The sequence below is a fragment of the Hyperoodon ampullatus genome, assembly GCF_949752795.1.
Source record: "Hyperoodon ampullatus genome assembly, chromosome: 5".
NCBI classification, from domain to species: Eukaryota; Metazoa; Chordata; class Mammalia; order Artiodactyla; family Ziphiidae; genus Hyperoodon; species Hyperoodon ampullatus.
This window is the reverse complement of record NC_136918.1, coordinates 87,585,238-87,605,057: the sequence shown is the minus strand read 5'-3', so window position 1 is coordinate 87,605,057 and position 19,820 is coordinate 87,585,238. Positions and strand designations below refer to the sequence as shown.

At 44.3% G+C, this 19,820-nt stretch overlaps 1 protein-coding gene across 1 annotated transcript in view; it reads right to left on the bottom strand.

Annotated features, from left to right (window-relative positions):
• Positions 1-17,851, bottom strand: part of CCDC80 (coiled-coil domain containing 80) — a 34,558-nt gene extending 16,707 nt beyond the window's left edge. The window contains exons 1-3 of the mRNA XM_079704999.1: positions 17,038-17,851; positions 14,732-16,629; positions 6,322-6,478 (exon numbers count right to left, since the gene is read on the bottom strand). Coding sequence (XP_079561125.1) covers positions 6,322-6,478; positions 14,732-16,618 — 2,044 coding nt within the window. The 5' untranslated portion in view covers positions 16,619-16,629; positions 17,038-17,851. The remainder of the gene's footprint in view (positions 1-6,321; positions 6,479-14,731; positions 16,630-17,037) is intronic.
• Positions 17,852-19,820: the final 1,969 nt, after the last annotated feature.

The following is a 19,820-nucleotide window of genomic DNA, read 5'->3' as shown; positions in this document are numbered from 1 at the left end:
GGGCCCGTGAGCCATGGCCGCTGAGCCTGAGCGTCTGGAGCCTGTGCTCCGCAACGGAAGAGGCCACTACAGTGAGAGGCCCACGTACCGCAACAACAACAACAAAAAGAATGTGTCCTGCCAGGTGCTTTTCTGTCCTACAGACTGACTACTAAACCTTAAAAGTTATTTAAAATTTATTTGAAAAATATATTTAGAAATCTTTAGTGACTTCTCATGGTTTACCAAATAAAGTTTGAATTATTTGTCCTGGTATTTGAAATCCTCTAAAATCGGGTGCCAATCTATATTTCTAGTCCTCTCTTCCCTTCTATCCTACACCCAACCTTCTGCTCTAGATCAAACTTAGCTGCAAATCAGAATCCCTTGAGCAACATTTTAAAAACAGATTTCTGGACCCCATCCCCAAACTGGGTCAGCATCTTGGAGTGGGGAGAGGACCAAGGAGTCTGAATTTTCCTTCTGTTTTATAAAGAATGCCTATAAACTGAGATTAAAAAGACCAACAACACAATAGAAAAATAAGCAAAGGACACTAAAAACAAAGAATAAATGTTCCTGAAACATATGAAAATATCTTCGATCATACTCATAAAAAGAGAAATGCAACCTAACACTATATCACACTAAGATACCATTTTTCACACACTGCATTCCCTAAAAACATTCACAAGTTTGATCACACAGTCTATTGAAGAGGTTTGGGGAGATAGACGTTCTCACATATTTCTGGTGGGACTGCAATATGATACAACTTGTATGGAGATAAATTTGGTGATATCTACCAAAACTAGATACACTTTCTGTTTGGCCCAACAATCTTACTTCTCAGAATCTATTGTAAAGATATACCCACATACATAGAGTGACATGTGTACAGGTTAATTCTGAAATTGTTTATAAAAACAATATACTGAAAGCAATCTAAATGTCCATCAAGGGGAATGGTTAAAGAAACTGTGGTAGAATCTCACAATGGCTTAATAAAGAATGAGGAAGATCTCTATGTACTCATAAGAAAAGATGTCCAGGAAATATATTTAAATGAAAGAAGCAAAACGCAAAGTAGTCCATATAGTGTGCTATAGTTTGTATAAAAGAGAAGGGGAAAACAAAAAGAAACTACTTTGTAGCACAGGGAACTATATTCAATATCTTGTAATAACCTATAATGGAAAAGAATGTGAAAAAGAATAGGGCTTCCCTGGTGGCGCAGTGGTTGAGAGTCCACCTGCCGATGCAGAGGACACGGGTTCGTGCCCCGGTCTGGGAGGATCCCACATGCCGCAGAGCGGCTGGGCCCGTGAGCCATGGCCTCTGGGCCTGTACGTGCATCCGGAGCCTGTGCTCCGCGACGGGAGAGGCCACAACAGTGAGAGGCCCGCGTAACAAAAAAAAAAAAAAAAAAAAGAATATATATATATATATATATATATTCACTTTGTTGTATACCTGGAACTAACACAACTTTGTAGATCAACTATACTTCAATTAAAAAAAAAAAAAAAAGGTCTTTCCTAGCCGAGGTAGTAAGTTTCCTGTTAAAAAAAAAAAAAAGAGAGAGAGAGAGAGAAGAGGAATATAGGTATTTATATTTATTTGTGTTTGCACAAACAAGCATTAAATGGATAAACAAGGAATCATAAATATTCCTATGGGGGCAGAGAGTAATAAGGTAAAGGGTCAGAAACGGGTGTAAGACTTGTCTGTGTATGCCTTTTTATGTAGCTTTGACTTTGGAATCCAAAAAATGTATCATTTGTTTAAAAAAAAAGAATAAAAACAAAAAGTACCTATGATAGAGTCATCATCTATCAAAAAAACCGACTCAGTTTCAAGGCCCCTCCTTTAAATCCACCCCCTTTTCAAAATTCTCTGATACATACAGTACTGTGATAACTGCAATTGCAAGAGCTTATTCCTCCACCACATTCTTCAAGCACTTGTTTTATACACTTGACTTATCAGGTGTTTTTCACCCCTTGCTTGCAGGTGTTGATCTTGACACTGATACACTTGATGTTGAATGGGATGACTGGACAAGTTAGGGGCAGCCTCTCCAGCCTCTAGGGCATGGAGTGACTGATAATCAAAGACTGAATAAACAGAGAGGGAGACCACAGGCAGTGTCTGGAAATCTGATCACTCACCCAGCCTTGACTCCCGGCACAGGGTGGCAGTGTCTAGAGAAGGCAGCTGCCGGGCATAGTCACCACTGAAGAAAGGAGGAATTGGGGCAAAGGGTCAATTTTTCAGGTGCTCCTGTGGGAAAGCAGCATTTCTGCATTGTTATGGATCCTGATGGTTGTGAGGCTGCCCATAAAGAACAATTATCTTCAACAGGATCGAAGGTAGAGTATTTTAGGCTGAAATGTATTCTATCGGTCTCACTTAGGAAAGTTGTGTTAGAGATTCACCTAGGAATTCTCTACTCACATGAATAAGGAATCAACACTGTCTCTCCTTGTTGCCACATTACACTTCCATCAACTCTTCCACCTCCCTTTTTTCTTCTTTCAAAAGAAACTATCAGGGCTTCCCTGGTGGCGCGGTGGTTGAGAGTCCGCCTGCCGATGCAGGGGACACGGGTTTGTTCCCCGGTCCGGGAGGATCCCACATGTCGCGGAGCGGCTGGGCCCGTGAGCCATGGCCGCTGAGCCTGCGCGTCCGGAGCCTGTGCTCCGCAACGGGAGAGGCCACAGCAGTGAGAGGCCCGCGTACCGAAAAAAAAAAAAAAAGAAACTATCAAAAACCTCCCTTTGCCCATAAAAATGTCCTGTGTTCTAACTCTTTAAATTTGGTGATCAATACCAGTGTCAAAATATTTTTCGTCTCTACATTTTGCTAAGCATATATATATATATATATATATATATATATATATATATATATATATATATATATATATACATGCCTGCTGTGCTTTCCTCCCACTTATCTTTTCATTCTGCAATAAATGCCTTTAGCTACGAACTCCTTCCCACCTGACAAACTTTGTCTATAATTCATTCTCTTAACATAGACACCAATATTCCTATCTTAGATTGATACTTTAAATATCTCTAACAATTAAGAATGCCTTTATGTGTTAGGTCATTCTATTTTTCCTCTTTTGGTTATGGGGTTTTATTTTGTTTGTGTGTGTGTGTGTGTGTGTGTGTGTGTGTGTGTGTGTGTGTGTTAGGTCATTCTAAACCCTCACGTATAATATACTCTGGGCTGGCAAAACCAGATGGGCTTATTCTGCATTGGAATTTGCTCAAGAATGAATAATGACTGAAACCTTAAAGTAAGTTTCCTGGTGTTTGTAGGTCCATCATCTATAACTCAAATACATTTAGCAAGACAGGCCAACTGATGAGTACAGCCCACACTGTAGTTGGATGTGGGCCTCTGCTTTTAAGGACCAGTTAAAGACTGGAAGAGTAGAGAGTGCTTGATTTATTTTGAGGAAAGTAAGGCCATCTGATAGATTTCCAGCTGAAAATTGGTCAAGGCTGGAGATTGGTTCACTGAGACCATGGCACGTGCCAACTCCTGTTTTCCCATGGCTGACTCCCAGTCTTGGCTGAAAGTACTACAGCCTTTCCCATAAGGGTAACCTGGGACATGACACAAGGAGAGAAAGGCCTTCCAGGAATTAGATGAGGAACAAAATAAAAGGCCCCCAAATCATGTCCAAGCTGCCATTCAGTAAGTGGCAAACACCCAAATCACAATACCTGATTTTCAATCAGGCAGAAAAGAAAATCTCCATCCTCTACAGTTCATATTCAATCCAGATGTCTAAAAGACAGCAGGATTAATGTTAAAATTTTGCCAAGGCAGCACCAAATGCTTGTAACAGTTAGGACCATGTAGAGGTTGAGGTGGAAGATATAATGATTTTTCCAAACTTCTCTGAAATAAGGAATGACAATTCTTTGTGTGAGTTGGTGCCTAACATATTTGACACTGGGAACACCTGGTGGAGGAAGGTTTTCATCACCAGCCGGCATGTTTCTGTACTGGATTGATTACCTACTTCCTCTCTAGACATCTGGATTATAACCAAGCTCACTGGCTCATGCTACTATTTGAAAATCCAGGAAGCCAGTGGTTGACTCCCAGTTAACCACAGAATATGTGGCTTTGTAGTATTAGTCTCTTGGGCTTCAGTTTTTTTTTTTTTTAATACACCATTTAAAAATTTTTTTCTTTTAATATTTGTTTATTTATTTTGGCTGTGCCGGGCCTTAGTTGCAGCACACGGGATCTTTGTTGCGGCATGTGGGAGCATTAGTTGCAGCATGCATGCGAGATCTAATTCCCTGACCAGGGATCGAACCCAGGCCCCCTGCATTGGGAGCACGGAATCTTAGCCACAGGACCATTAGGGAAGCCCCTCTTGGGCTTCAGTTTTGTCACAAAGAGTAGTAATGCAGCCTGACCCTGAGAAGCAGTTGTGAGGGTTCCCTGTCAACCCTGTGTAATTAGCAGAAAGCAGTTACAAGTATTTTTCAATTATACGTGCTCTAGTCCCTGTGACAGCTCATTGATCTCTAGATGCCTGCCAGATCAAATGGTGGTGATGACCACAATAGTAGTACTTATTATGTGACAGGTAATTACATATAATGTCTTATTAAATCCTCACCATCACCTGTGAAATGTATATAACTATGTTCTAAGCTGAGACTTAGGAAGTAACTTGCCCAAAGTCACACAACAAATACATTGTGACTGTGGATTTGAACCTCTTTATTTAACTCTAGAACTTCTTTTGTGTCTTTTGTTTGTATGATTATTGTTATTGTTGGTAAGGACACAATCTCTCTCTCTCTCTCTCTCTCTCTTTTTGTTCTCCCTCCCAGACATACATACAGCACAGAGATAAATGTCCACAAACCAATCACTGATCCACAATGATTTATGAGAGGACATTGGAAAGGATGCTATTTATTTTCCTTTAGAATTATCTCAGGGGAAAGTGAGCTAATAAAAATAGAGAATGCATAACTGAAACTTCAAACCCAAATAAATTTGGGAGACCTGCTGGCCAACACTGTACCTATACTAAACAATACTGTGTTGTGCACTTAAAAATTAGTTAAGAGGATAGATCTCATGCTGAGTGTTTTTACCACAATAAAAAATATGATTTAGAAAGCTAGACTATATTAAAATCAAGTTGACATTATCATGACATAATTACGACTGACATGTGTTCAATGATACCAAGGTCACATGACAGAAAAATATGTGAGGTAACATGTTACATGTAATGAAGTTAAATGTTAACTAATAGAGGGACTTCCCTGGTGGTCCAGTGGTTAAGACGCCACACTTCCACTGCAGGGGGCACGGGTTCGATCCCCGGTCAGGGAACTAAGATCCCACATGCCGCAGTGCGGCCAGAAAAAGAACAGTTAACTAATGGAAAAAGTATGTTTTATACGCTTTCAGATGAAATATATTTTATGAAAAATATGTAGGATACACAAATGGTACAAGAAGAAGGATTTGCATTATAGTTGAAACAACAATAAACAAAAGTAGAGAAATCATGTAAGAAAAAACGTTTTTTTAAAAAAAATAAAGCTCTGGAGATGTAATAGTTATAAAAGAAACTGGGTGAGTTAGAGGTGGGGCTTCTGACCATGAGGCATAATTACTCACAGTAAGTCTTGCCATGTTCCCATGAGAATGCAGTGAGTTAAACCTCAGCTGCTCAACGCTGAGCTGCACGCCTCACACGCATCATTAATATGAAAAATTGTGAAAACTCTACACTCAGCCAAATCCCTCTGCTTTCCAAAAGGACGTGGGCGCCATTCAGTCTGTATTTCCAGTGATTTTTCATTTAGCTTCACAGCTTCTCTCAGCCCTGGCTCATTCCCCCCAAGGCTGGCCAGAGTCAAGGACCCCCAAGGGTCTGCAGGAATCCCATCTGTGAGGGAGTCTCCTGCAGCACAAAGGCTGCAGGAATATCAGATGGTGCTGCTCACAGGCAAGAAGACTCAGGATCCAGAAGAAAGTGTCAGGATACCTCTCTGGCTGCCCCCAACACATTGTATTACTTCTCCCATTTTCCTCCATCTTACTTACTTTCAAACCATAGAGTGCTTGCATATTTTTCATTTTAAAGCGCCCAAAACTTAAACCAGAACCATTCAGAATGACTACATATCAGTAGTTAGGCAGACTGACCTTTCTTACCACAAGAAAAGAGCCCTCTTGAAACCTGAATTTTCCTTTTGATTCCCCACCGACCTCTCCCATAAGGTGTGCCCCACCTTAGCTGAGAGAAAAGCAATAATATAATAAAGTGTTTCAGAGAACCTAGCTGGAAGTGGTCGATTTTCATGGTGCTGTTGTTGACAGGGCCAAAGATGGTGATCACGGAGACTTTCCTGGTGGCCATCTTGCAGAAACTTTCCAGATACTCATCTCGCTGCTGCACATACATATTGTTCTCAGCCTTGGGAGCAGTGATCAGCTGGAGGAGGGTGAAAGCAAGAAAATAGTAACTCACGGTGATAGTTTCACACAGAGGCAAAAGCCAAAGGGATGATTTGGAATAGAGGGTTGGTAGTGACTGACATCTAAACGAAGAAACTAGATTGTTTTGTTGAATAGATAGTATAATTAAGGCCAAAAGAGATCATTTGGAAAGGCCTTTTTTTAATGACTCCAGACAGCTTAGAGTTTTCTATTCATTTCCACTATTGTCTGCCTTTATTACCAGTCTCCGCGTGTCTTGGTTTTCTCATTTGTGAACTCTGCACAGGGATGCTTCTTTCGCAAGGCTGATGTAAGCATTACATGATACTTGGCATGCAACAATTGTTCAATAAATGCTATCTCTCTTGTTTTATGTTTTATTTATTTATTTTTTTAAATGACTGTATTCTCTCTCTCTCTCTCTCTTTTTTTTTTTTTTTTGCTGCACCACCCATGGCATGCAGGATCTTAGTTCGCCAACCAGGGATTAAACCCATGCCCCCTGCAGTGCAAGCACAGAGTCCTAACCACTGGACCGCCAAGGAATTCCCATTTCTTCCTCTATTTTGATCTTCATTATCTTAATTGGCTGCTCAGACATTCATGAATTCAGTGGTTACCACTATTATTTCATGTCTCACGGGGTTGAGTTTCATAGACAGGCCTTGGGCACTATGGAACATTCGACGGCTTAGAATTTTATCAGGCAACCTTGCAGAGAATTTTTAGGACAGACTTTTGGCCCAGTATTGTCACAGAATATAGTCAGTGTCACACTGGGCCTGCATAGAGCTCGTGGTGGATGTCTGATGTTGGAGTCCTCGAACAGCATGGGTTTTACTCTTTCAGTTCAGCCTTCTCTCCAATTCAAAACTGGTATTTTTCACCTAGCCCCTGTGTCTCTCAAACTCACTTTGAACCTCTGACTTTTTCTCGGGAAAGAGAAGATAGAGCAATAGAAAGAGATGTTTTAGTCACCAGCTATCTGGGAAAACATATTTCATTATTTCGGATAAAATGAGGATACTCTTATTTTTTAGGGCTCCTCTTGGACCCTCTCCCTAAGAATGCCTCAGTGTTTTAATCGAGCCCGAAAGAAAAGCCTTTTGACTCTGGTGATTATTTTTGCTGCCTTTTCCTGAGCTTTCTCCAATTTTACCAGGTTCTTCCTGAGCAGGAACCAGAACTGTGTACCACAATCCATGAGTGTCTGGGCATGTGCTGTTCACCCTGGAAGTGGAAGGATGTGAAGTTTTATGCTGATGATGACCAGGTCTTTGTTGACCTCTCTAACCCCATTAGCTCACTAGGCTGATGTCTGCAGTAAACACTGTCTACTCACCCTTTGCAGGCTCATCATTAGCTCAGAGGCCAGGATTGAACTGGCAGTGAAAGCATGGAGTCCTAACCACTGAACCACCGTCTATACGGTTTCTTTCATTTGACCAATTCAAATTTGTCAACCACTTTTCTACTTACCCATCTAACCTTATAAAATATTTCTGAAGTGTGTGGCTATTAGCTTGGCATTTTGCAGAGGGAAAGTCACCATGTTGTTAGCCTCTTTATCGAATACTTTATCAAAATGGTAATAAATCTGGTCCCAGCTCATCCTGCTGTTTATTTTGCTCTGTCAGAGATGTGTTTATTGCTGCCTGCAGGCTTTCCCTTCTAAGAATTCTCTGTGCTTGAGAAGATACTGTCCCTCATGGAAATCAAAATGAGTTCAATAGCTTTTGAGTGGAACATTAACAAAGTTTTTCTGGAATGAAGTTTTGTTTTGTTTCGTTTTTCTCAGATTGTTATTTCTCTTAAATAGACATGATTTCATCTATTTTTTTTTAATATGTAGAGAAACTGGAAGTTCATACACTGCTGGTGGGAATGTACATGGTTTTAGGTGCTTTAAATTTATTTATTTATTTATTTTTTTTTTGGCTGTGTTGGGTCGTTGTTTCTGTGTGAGGGCTTTCTCTAGTTGTGGCAAGTGGGGGCCACTCTTCATCGCGGTGCACGAGCCTCTCACTATCACGGCCTCTCTTGCTGTGGAGCACAGGCTCCAGATGAGCAGGCTCAGTAGTTGTGGCTCACGGGCCTAGTTGCTCCGCGGCATGTGGGATCTTCTCAGACCAGGGCTCGAACCCGTGTCCCCTGCATTAGCAGGCAGATTCTCAACCACTGCGCCACCAGGGAAGCCCCAATTTCATCTATTTTTGATTTTGTGTTTATATACGTCTTCAGATGGACAGGGTGAGTAGGAAATGCTTGTTTTAGAAAAATAATTTCCCAAGAGGAAAATAATAAAATTTCCCCTTATTTATTCATTGACTCATACTTAGTCTTAAAAAAGATTTAAGGTGGCTATAAAAAGTTATAGTGATGGTATTTTCGCTTTGTTTGTTAGTTTTTGGGGTTTTTTTTGCGGTACGCGGGCCTCTCACTGATGTGGCCTCTCCCGTTGTGGAGCACAGGCTCCGGACGCGCAGGCCCAGCGGCCATGGCTCACGGGCTCAACCGCTCTGCGGCACGTGGGACCTTCCCGGACCGGGGCACGAACCCACGTCCCCTACATCGGCAGGTGGACTCCCAACCACTGCGCCACCAGGGAAGCCCTGTTTGTTAGTTTTTTAATTAGCTACATGACATTTGAAAATAATTCTTTAGGTTTTCATGGTAGCCCATATCCAGGAGTTTTGTTTTTAGTTGGTATGTTTTAGGTATTTCTTTCTGGCTTTTTTTGTTCACAGATACACTATTTTAAAATAAATAAAATGAATGTTTAAGTGAGAACACACAAGAGTAAAAAAACGAAGGTAAGGTTTACTGGTAATGAGTCTGGACTCCCTGTTCTAAAAGAAGGATAGGCCCATATTTAGAATATATGCTAGATGACTGATAATTACCTGCCTCTGTAACTTCAAATCCATACATAGACTCCATTCCATTCATGGACCCTTACAGTATATGGACAGACCATGATATGACAGGATTTTAAGAGTCCTCAAAGCCCCCTTTGGTCTTTTTCTCCCCCTTGTGCATAATTGAGAATTTCAAAGACTATGTAATCAAATAGAACCTCATTCTCCCCTGCCTGGCAGCTTCTCCCATATATCTCTGAATACAGTAGCCTTAGGCCCTGATACCCAGTGGGAGCTGTACTTAAATAAATAAAGGGCTCTGATGTTTACTTTCACCTCAGGCCCTTTGCCCAAGGAAGCCTTAACCCACCCGTGAGGTGACATTCATTTAGCATGACTCATTTCCTAGCTTCCAGCCCTCTACAACCTGGCCTCAGGCTTTCTCTAGCTAACTTTCCTCCTATTCCTTCCTTACGTGACCTCCCTTACGTCACCCTGTAGCCAGACCAGCCTAAACTGTGAAATGAGAGGAACCTGTGCAGAGTGGCAAAGAGAAAGGGTGATTGCAGTCAAAATTGGAAGGCCTGCATTTTAGTCCTAGTTCAACCCCTGGCTACTCTATAACCTCAACAAGGCCACTTAACATTCTGAACCTTAGTTTTCTCATCTTTACTATGGAACAACTTCCCTATGAGCTCATAAAGTAGTGAGAATCAAGCATATACATTAGTATATATATTATATATAATATATATACAGGCTGCGTGCACCAGAGCATCATAGATGTATGTTGCCTCTGAATAATTCACTCACATTCCTTCCTCTGCCTTCACCCATGTCACCCTTCTCACCCAGAAAGTCCTCCCCACCCTTCCACCTCATCAGAATCTGAGTCATTCTTCAAATGCAGCATCCTCCTTAAAGTGTCTTCTAGCCCACAATGCTCACTTTCTCCTTTTAATTACTGTTCTTATTGTCTGCACGGCTCACCTGAAATTTATGTATTTCCTTTTACCACTTCATTTTATGTTTATGTCATATCTCCCCAACCAGAGGATCCATTCTTCAAGGCACTGAAGCTCCAGCCCCACCATTGCCCTGCAGACAGTAGAAGCACAATTCTGGCCCATGTTCCTCAGGCTACACAGATCATTCCAGCCAGAGGAGTGGTTCCCTGGTTACGAAAGTCTAGATGCAGCCCCTGAACCATTGGTAAAGACACTCTCCCTTATGTTCAGTCTGCTCCTCGAGTTTGCAGCACAGAAAGTAAAAGAGGCTGATCATCGAAACGTATTTCAGCGACTCTTTCCCTGTGTGTTGACATCTATGTCCCATTCATTTTCTAGTGTGGCACTACTTCAAACAGTGTTTAAAATGGTATCCAGTCCCCGCTTCCTAAAAAGAGCATTCTAGAACTTCTCAGTAAACATTATTGTCTAGCGCTTGGCCTCTTTCCAGTTTGGTGGTGATAAATCAGGGCATGTAAAGTGAATTTAGAATTGTGTTGTTCTTTCTCATGTTTCCGTTCCAACTGGTGTGTTGGCACAAGCAGCCTCAGAGTATAATGAAGCCAGGTTGCAAAAGTAAAGGGCACAAACAGGAATGTGAAGATGTCAGGGGGAAGATAGTTTAAGTCTCAACTTATTCCAAATACTGTGTTAAGCTCAAAATACTAGGACGGGATTCTGAGAAATAGCATCCCAGCTGGTAGTCTGCCTTAGTAAACCGGAGCTTTATATCCTTTTCTAAAATTAAACCAAATAAGTAGATTGTTGTCCCAATATCCAAATTTCTGAGGTAAGGTTAAAAGTATTAACATATTTGAATTACGGGAGATTCAGTCTTCAAAGAATGCTTAAACTTGAACTTGAATCTAGGTACTTTGGCGTGATGAGCCCTCTTGCTCATTGACAAGTAGGTAGATCTCAGGGCACAACGTGATGGCTTTTCAGCTACACTCCGGAGTCCAGTGTTTTAGTGATAAACGGCTCATCTATATTCTCACTGTTGTCATCCCCAAACCAACACCAACCAGTCTGAGGGATTAGGTTAACTGGGATTCAATCTATTGTTCTCCACTGACTGTGTGGAAAGCCGGTGAGTAGAGGTGCAAAGAACTATCTGGGTATTAAAGACAGAAGCTCTACATTGGTGCTCAACACAAAATGTTGACGATTGGTGTACCTCACCCTTTATATGAATAATTCAAGGTTGAAAATGAATTTTAAAACATCCGTATTACTAACGAACAGGTTCATTTCTCAGTTTCCCCTTCTGTTTATGGCATATGCCCATGATAAGCTTACACCCATGGGAAGGCAGAACGGGGAAGTGGTTTGACCCTCAGTTTTAAAAATCAAACAGACCTCAGTTCTAATTCTGGCTTTGTCACGTATTAGCTATACACCTTGGGAAACTTCTCAACTTGTCTAAGCTTCTGTTGCCTCCTCTGTAAATGGAGTCGATTAGTCCTTCCTCGTGGACTGTTGTGAAAATTAATCCACAGTCTCAGCAAAGCACCTTGCAGGATGTGCCCCTTTCAGTTGACAGGCTGAGAGGCAGAGGGTTTGGAGGCTTGACCTCTGGCCTAAGAAGAGGACACCTGGCTCTACCTGAAGCTCCTTTTGAAGACCATTAGGATGCTGTTCACCTGACCATAACCTATACCATCTCTGCCAGTGTTTCTCTAAGTAGTTAAGCAGCAGTTATGTGATGTTTTCACATCTAAAGAATGATATAAATAAATGCAAAGCAGTAGGTTAACTGTAGTTGGGCACCAAGTTACTGAAAATCTGGAAAGGTGAGCTAAAAGGCCAGCACAATTTCTTGGAATGCAAACCTCATTTCAGTTTGAGCACACTGGGTTAGGTTGAGGCCAGTTGGAGGGCTATGTTGTCAGCTGTACTTTAACAGCTTGGAGGCTGCTGAGCCTTAATGAATATTAATTGAATCACTGAAACTTCCTGAATAACATCAGCCATGCTTGACAGGAAAAATGAATGGAAAAAAGATAAATGGCACCAGCAAAATCTTTCACCCAGAGACACTGGTCTCCTCTCTGTCTGGTGAAAAAGACACTTTTCTCTCCATCTTTTGACTTTATGTTGTGTTTCTTTTATCATGTCTTTTCTAATCCATTCTTATTTTAGACATCATTAGCTCTTCAGAGAACACAGTTCTGATATGATCATCAGCTGAGCACACATGGGACTGAAATGCAAGACTGAAATGCCTCCTGTTGGTATTTTCTTTCTAATAACAATCCCAGTTCTCTGTCCAGCCCCAAAGAGCAACACTGCCATGAGCAATCCCAGCTGGTTTCTGTTTTCCCTCACATGACATCAGCAGAACCTGTCGTTTGAGTTTGATTTGCTAGAAATTTATGATCAGGGATACTGCTAAAATCAGAAAAGACCCAGCTGGGCTTTCAAATCCCTGACTAAGGGAGTGGAGAGAAAGAGAGAGAAATGAAAGGCATGACTAATATCAGGGATATAGTATGAAAACCCCTTTCTTCTGACTCACAAGCTAGGGGCGGTGGAAGTATTTGCCAGATGGGTGCACAATTACAATCCTGACATTTTACCCATGATTATTTCCCCCCTGGTTAAAACCTGACCATGAGGAACACTACGTCTGCCCTGCTGGCCAAATGGCCAGGGTTGGGTGATATGCTTTAGTAGGCTGGACAAAGTCCCAGGTACTCAGGAAGAGAGCAATAGAGCACACTACTAATGCTTTCCCATACCCCAAAGAGAGCACTTTGCCCCCGGAGTTTCTGTACTAGGTAGAATTCTATTCTGAAATCAGTGATTCTTCTGGTTCTGACTGGAAACCTGTGTACTCTGGGAATAACCAAGCAGCTGTTAAACTACTCTAACAGTGAGCCTATCCTCTGCTAACCTAAGTTTACATAGTTACTTTAAAGCTCTGGTGAAAAACGAGGTAACAACATACAAAAAAATATGTAAAAAGACACACACATCGCACACACACATCACACACACACACATGAACCTGTAGAATCAACCAAAACTTAGGCTTTGTTCTAATACATAGATACACACACTATGGATGAAATAGCTCAGAGAATCTGGGGATATGCCCCACCCATGATAAATATCACAAGGGACTCTGCTCTGAATAGCATTTCAAATGCACATTTAACTTTTTGAAACCACTAAAGATACATGGACACCAGAGTCACTTTGCTCAGATCATTAATCCAAATTTAGTTGGAAAAACTAAAAGACCCTCTAAGAGATGCCATCTCTTTCGGTGGCAGGAATGCAGGGCACGGAGTCACCTTGTGTCTTCAGCAGGATAGATGCTGTCCTCAATGGCATGGGACAGCTCCCTTCCACCCAGCTAGCTGAGAGAATTATTCCTGACTCAGGTTACCCAACATCCACTTGCTGATCTTTTTCTCTGAATTAACTGCATTATGCCCTTTTCCTCCTAGACAGCCTGGAGTAAAATGTAGCATTAAGAAGCTAGGGGCAAAAAAGGGTTCCTAGCCCCTTTTTAGTGCCCTTCTTGGAAGGGCACTAAAATAGGGGCAAGGAGACACTGAGAGAAGAGGAGCCTTTCTCTACACTGATGAGAACTGCCTGTACGTTTAAGATGGTGCTTATTCCTGTCCAAAGCCCTCTTGGGTCTGACTAGGCTCTGGTATCATTCTTTGGATGGTGGCAAAGCAGTGGGGGAGGCAGCCTTTAGGGGAGAAGATTTTAGCCAGCTGGTTTTAAAAGTATATTCGTGAGGGCAGACCAGCAAGGACCCTTCCCTTTTCCCGTCATACCCACTCCCCACCCAGGCTGCCCTACTTTCCCCTTTGAGTCTTCCAACTGCTGATATATACCTAATTAGGGGGGAAAGGAGATCACCTGCCATTTACCCATACACCTGATTCTAGTTTTTAAGCTCACGCAGAGAGAAACGCTTTTCCTTAATTGTGACCACGGCCAGTGCATTCCACTTTAGGTGTTCTTTTATTCTTCTTTTATTCTTTGCACTTGGCAAAAGGGAGTGGTATCCTGTGTATCTTTCCACTGTCCTGTGGAAGACAGCAGTAAAGTGGGGATGGGCCTGATGGGTTTGGAAGAAGCTAACCCAGAGTACAGGTGCTTCCCTGGGCTCATGGCTAAGATCCCCCAGTCATGGATTCTGTACTTAGGGCCGTGGGTCTGTGTGGATAGAGGTTCATAGAATATCTTAACCAAAAGGAACCACTGGCCTGGCTGGCTTTCCTTGACAAACCTCATGATCTTCCTGACATAGCACCTGTTCAGCCACAGGCTGCCATCCAACAATGTGATATAAAAAAATAACACACCAAGCCCTAACACTGCCTCGGCCCACAAAACAATGGCAAGGAGAAGATTACTTACAAGGAGCCTTCGTTTGCCTTCCAAGGGCCCCAGCAGGTCGGTCACCGACTTCCTGGGACTCTGAGCGAAGTGTTTTGTGGGTTTCAGGTGCCCGTCCTTCTCCGTTCTCCCCGCCTTTTTCTTCTTCTTCTCTTTCTCCTGCCTGCTCTTTTTCTCAGCCTTGTCCTTCTTCACTTGCTTTTCACTCTTGAGTAACTTGTCTGCTTTCTCACTCTTCACCCTCTTTTTCTTCTCCTTCTCGGGTTTCTCAAGCTTGTCGTGCTTTTTAGACTCCTTCGCTTTTTTGGGGGCAACATTCCCCACCTGCACCTCCTCCTCCAGCTGAGAGGCGGTCGGCCGGCTGAGGTCATACTTACCCTCGTACTCATTGCTAAGGATTTTGTCCCGGGCTTTCTTTTGGGGTGGTTTCCCCTTCGAGGGCTTGTGAGGACCCGGCCCCACATTCGGGTCCCGGGGGCCGTGCTCCCACCTGTCCGTGCGGTTGTCCTGGAAACGGCCGGCGCCAGCCCTGGTGCTGGGCTCCGAGACGGTGGTGGGAGGGGCAGCCGTGACGCGCTCGAAGCTGGTGGCCTTGCTGGGCCTCCGGGCGGTCTGCGGCCTCTCCCTGGGCTGCTCCTTCCTGGGTGGAGGGTAGAGGTTCTTGGAGGCCACGGGCCCCCTGGCAGTGGCCACCTCGGCTGTTGCGGAGGTCCTGTGAGGCTCCGAGGAAGGGTGCACCCGGGGGGTCCAGGGCCTCTGGGTGGTCGGAAAGCCCATGGGGGTTGTAGGTCTTGCAGTTACCGTCACCAGCCGAGAGGTGGCCCGAGTCACTGCTGTGGCTGCAGCAGGAGGCGGGGTGGTGGCCCGTGGGGTTGTGGGCGGTGGAGGAGGGGCCCCCGCAGCGGTGGCCGCTTTTCTCAGCGCCTTCAGCCGACTCTCTCTGGTTGGCAGCACTTGTGCTCTCCTCTGCTCCTCTTTCCTCTTCTCGCTGCTCAGGCCTGGCCTTCCTGCCTCTCCGCCATTGTTCCCCTCCTCCACCACCTGGCCCTCTACCCCGGAGGCCTTACATTTTTGCACAAAACCCTTCTGCCTGATCTTCTCTATCCTGCGGATGGGGCCCTGGTCGATGATCTCATACATGGCCTCCAGCCTGACCGGATAAGGGTAGCGCTCCTCTACCTGCAGCGTCTTCTTCAACAGCACCATGCCAAACTTGCCCTTCTCCAGCTTCAAGAAGCTCATCAGCTTTGGGATGAGGCTGGGGTCCAGGGGCTGCTCCAGGACCCGGCCCTCAGTGGTGATCCTCCGCACCTTGCCTCCTTCCTCGCCTGCCTGGTGGAAAAGCACGATCTGCTGGATGTGCCTTTCTGCCAGCTCACAGTACACGTCGTCCTTCAGCAGGCTCATCATGAGCCGGTAGTAGCCTTCCGAGGCGTGGGGGGCCGAGATGACCCACACCCTATTCTTCCCTGCAAAGCTGGCAAGGATGTTGGGAGAGCTGGAGCCAGACGGGAAGCGCAACATTCTTGCCCGAGCTGAAGACCCCTCATCTCGGACCATCTCACGGGGAGAGCTCCGGGCTGCTGGTCTCTGCTCAGTTCTCACTGGGGCCCCGTGGATACCCAGGGAGGCTGATGGTGCCGTGGCATGAGCCACTCTCAACACCGGTACGCCCCTCCTTCTTTGGAGAGGCTGGAGATTTGGTTCTTCCGGAGTGGTTCTCTCAATTCCCTGAGACCTCCCCGTGTGCCTCAGTAACCGAGCTGGCCTTCTGTTGACGGGGGAAACCGGAGGCGCTTTCTGCCCTCCGCGGCTCCCTCTATTCATGGCATGCGCGTGGGGTTCTGATCCGCACACCAGCCACAATGCCAGTAGCATAGTAAAGCTGGGTCCCATTTTCCATGTCATTGTGCAATCCACTTTGGGGAGGCAGCAGGGTCAAAAGACAGAAGGGGGAGGGCAGAGTAAAAAAAGAAAGAAAGAAAATCATTTAATTGCAAACAGAGATGGGCATTATCTCTTTCTCTATCTTGGCCAAGGGGAGGGGAAGGGGGGGCTGGAGAAGAAGGAGGGAGGTCAGGGAATGGAAAGTCGGATGAGATCCTGTTGCATTTAAGTCCCTGTAATTTGTTCGGGCTTAGCAGAGGCAGTTATATTAAGCAGGAAACCCATTCAACATGCTTGCGCTGTTTCAACTGACTGTCTGATGCTCCAGAAAAAATGCACACTGAGCATATGAATTATGACAACATTCCCATTTCATTTCTTCAAATAAGCGACAAAGAAACAAACAAACACAGCAAAGACAGGCAGGATTACACACTTACATGGTGGCTCATGGAGATGGAATGCAGAGGCTTTAAAAAGCAATCTGAAGTATACTCCCAGGACAGTTCCTAGATGAAATACTTTTCCTCCCAACTCTCTTTCTTCTTTGCGAGGCTGTCCGATACAAAGGGGTGTACTGCAGCTCCAGCTCCCAAAGCCACACGCAGACCACTGCCTGTCTGGACCTGAGGGCTGAGCTTTCTTCTTTTCTTTCTGGCTGTGCCTTTTTACCTTCTTGACAAGTAGAATGAGGAGAAAGGAGCTGTCCTTTTAAGTCTTTGCATCTCCATTTGTCTGCAGCTTCTTTCTGCTCACGCTTGTGTGTCTGTGTGTGCCAATGCCCCCGGCCGACAGTACTGGACGCCCCTTAAAGTGGAGCCCCAGCTATTTCTGAATCTCGCTCTTTCTCTTTTTTGAGTTCCAGGATCCTTCTTATCACCCTTTCCCCCACAGTCTGGCTTAGTCCCTTTGTTTCCGAGCGTAAAAGCACTGGGATTAATATAGTTTCCAGGCTGAGGGAAAACACAGGAATGTGATGTTGAAAAAGGACTTTTTTCTTTTCCTTACGCTCCTCTCCTCCCTTTATTTCTTCCCACCTTTTTCTCTTCTCTTTTCCTTCTCCTTTTTCTTCTTCCTCTTGCCTGGATTCAGTCCCAGCAATGCCAGGACAACCTCAGTTTTGATCCAAACCAAACTCAAACAACAGCAGCCACTGGAAATCAAGGAAACTTCACTAAGAATTTAACAGATCAGCAAAACACCGCCTCCTTCCCATTTCAGCATGGTGAGCCTGAGCCTGGACTGGGGGAGAGAGAGGGGCTGTTCTTTGGGGTCGGGCTGGGAGGGGGGGCGAGTTTTGAAACACTGCACATCATCATAAATCACTTTAGAACAGGATGGCTGAGGACTTAACCCCTTCCCCACTGAGTCATCAGGGCACTATCCCTTCCCGTCTGTACACAGACTGCACTTCAGAAAGCGAAAATTCTCAGATTTCTACATCTGACTGCTTGGTTTTCCTAGAGACAGATACTCATTTGCATCAGGATGATTGGCTGTACATACACAGACAGTATGTACATTTATAGTTCCATGCGTATATTTTTATCTCTTTCTCCCTGCTTCATGCATTTCGTTTGAGGTTGGAAAAGCCCATGGAAAACATGGCTGGGTTGTTTTTATTTTATGCTAACTGGGGATCATATTACTGTGTTCTTGTTCCTAGTTTCTCCTTGGCATGAAAGGAAGCTGGTAAAAGGTTAGAAATGCAGGCAATGGCTGCTGTTCCCCTGAGATTGTGGGTAGCCATTACACAAGGAAAGGCCATTATGACCTCCAATTCTGGACTCTGGCTAGAGATGGTAGGCTAAGAACTTCTTCAGAGGGCACGAGTGTATGTGCATGAGTGTGTGTGTGTGTGTGTGTGTGTGTTTCGCAATGTCTTGCTCTCTGGAGGCTTCAGGTGTCCAGAGGGCTTTAGGCAATCCTTAGAAATAGCCATATCAGGTTTCCAAAGGAGATACTGAGGCAGCTCTGTGCATCCACCGCCTGGATCTGCCATGAGGATTCAGCTTTTAGTGGGGAGGGAAGATGCCTTGGATTATACAGATATTTCTTCCAGCCTCTCCAAGTGCATTCAGTCAGCATCAACTGCTACGGACAGTGGTGAGCCAGGGTTTTCAGGAGGTCCCTTGAAAGCTAGGCCATGTTAATGGCCACCCTCTCTGAATAAAACCTGGTCCCTGCTTGCTCTCTTTAATCAGCCCCATCTCCAACTGGTCATTGACTTTTCCTTCACATAAGCTCTCAGCACTGAATTGAAGATCTGTAGAGGGCTGAGTGTCAGGCTCTCATTCCACAGCGTGAAGACCAAGGGGTGCCAAGAAGGAAGGCCCTCCTGTGGAGCCATCTCAGATACTTCTGAGTCCAGAACAAAGGTGGGCTTCAGGCAGAGACCATCTGTCTGTCCCCTGGAGGCAGAGATTTCCCCTTTCATGGGATTCACCTGTTAAGTTGATCAAATGCCTTGTGCTGAGTTGGACAGTCCTAGATGTGATTTCCTTTCTCATACCATAATGTGTTCCACACAATCCCTTACTAGATCTCCCCGCTTCTTTCTTTTCTCCTCCTTTTGTCTTCTCCCTGCTGATAACAACTCCTATTCATTGAGCATTTTCACGTGAGTCTCTTGTCTTGGCACTTTCATATATTCTTTTATCTAACCCTTACAGCCTCCCTAAGAGATAGGTAGGATCATCCCCATTTTACGGATGGACAGCTTGAGACTGAGTGAGTTTAAGTAACTGCCTACTGTCACGCAAATACTAAGAGGTGGCCCTGAAATTTGAACCCAGGTGTAGAACTGTCTACAAAGCATTATGTTATCCTGCCTCTCCGTTTCACTTTCTTCCCAGGCCCTCTCTTTTTTCTCTTCCTTCAATTTCTTTTTGTGTTCCCCATATTCATAGAAGAGTCTCATTTATTTTTCTCAGTCAGAGCACTTACACTTTTAGAGTCCTACTTTCTGGAATAATTGCTTAGCAGTACTTTTTGCCTTTCTTAATAGATCCTTAAACTCTTTTATCCTTTTTCTTGATTGTCCCATGGCTTCCACCAACCTCCCAACGAAGTGCACAACATTTGTCACCTATGCACTGGTAAAGTTGAAATAAAGCCACTTTAGCGACCTGGATTTGACCCAGAGGGGAAGCTTGCCCAACCCTGAGCTGGGTCTTCTGGGGTATTTAGGCTTTCTTCCCTTCTGTGAGCTTCAGCCACTAGA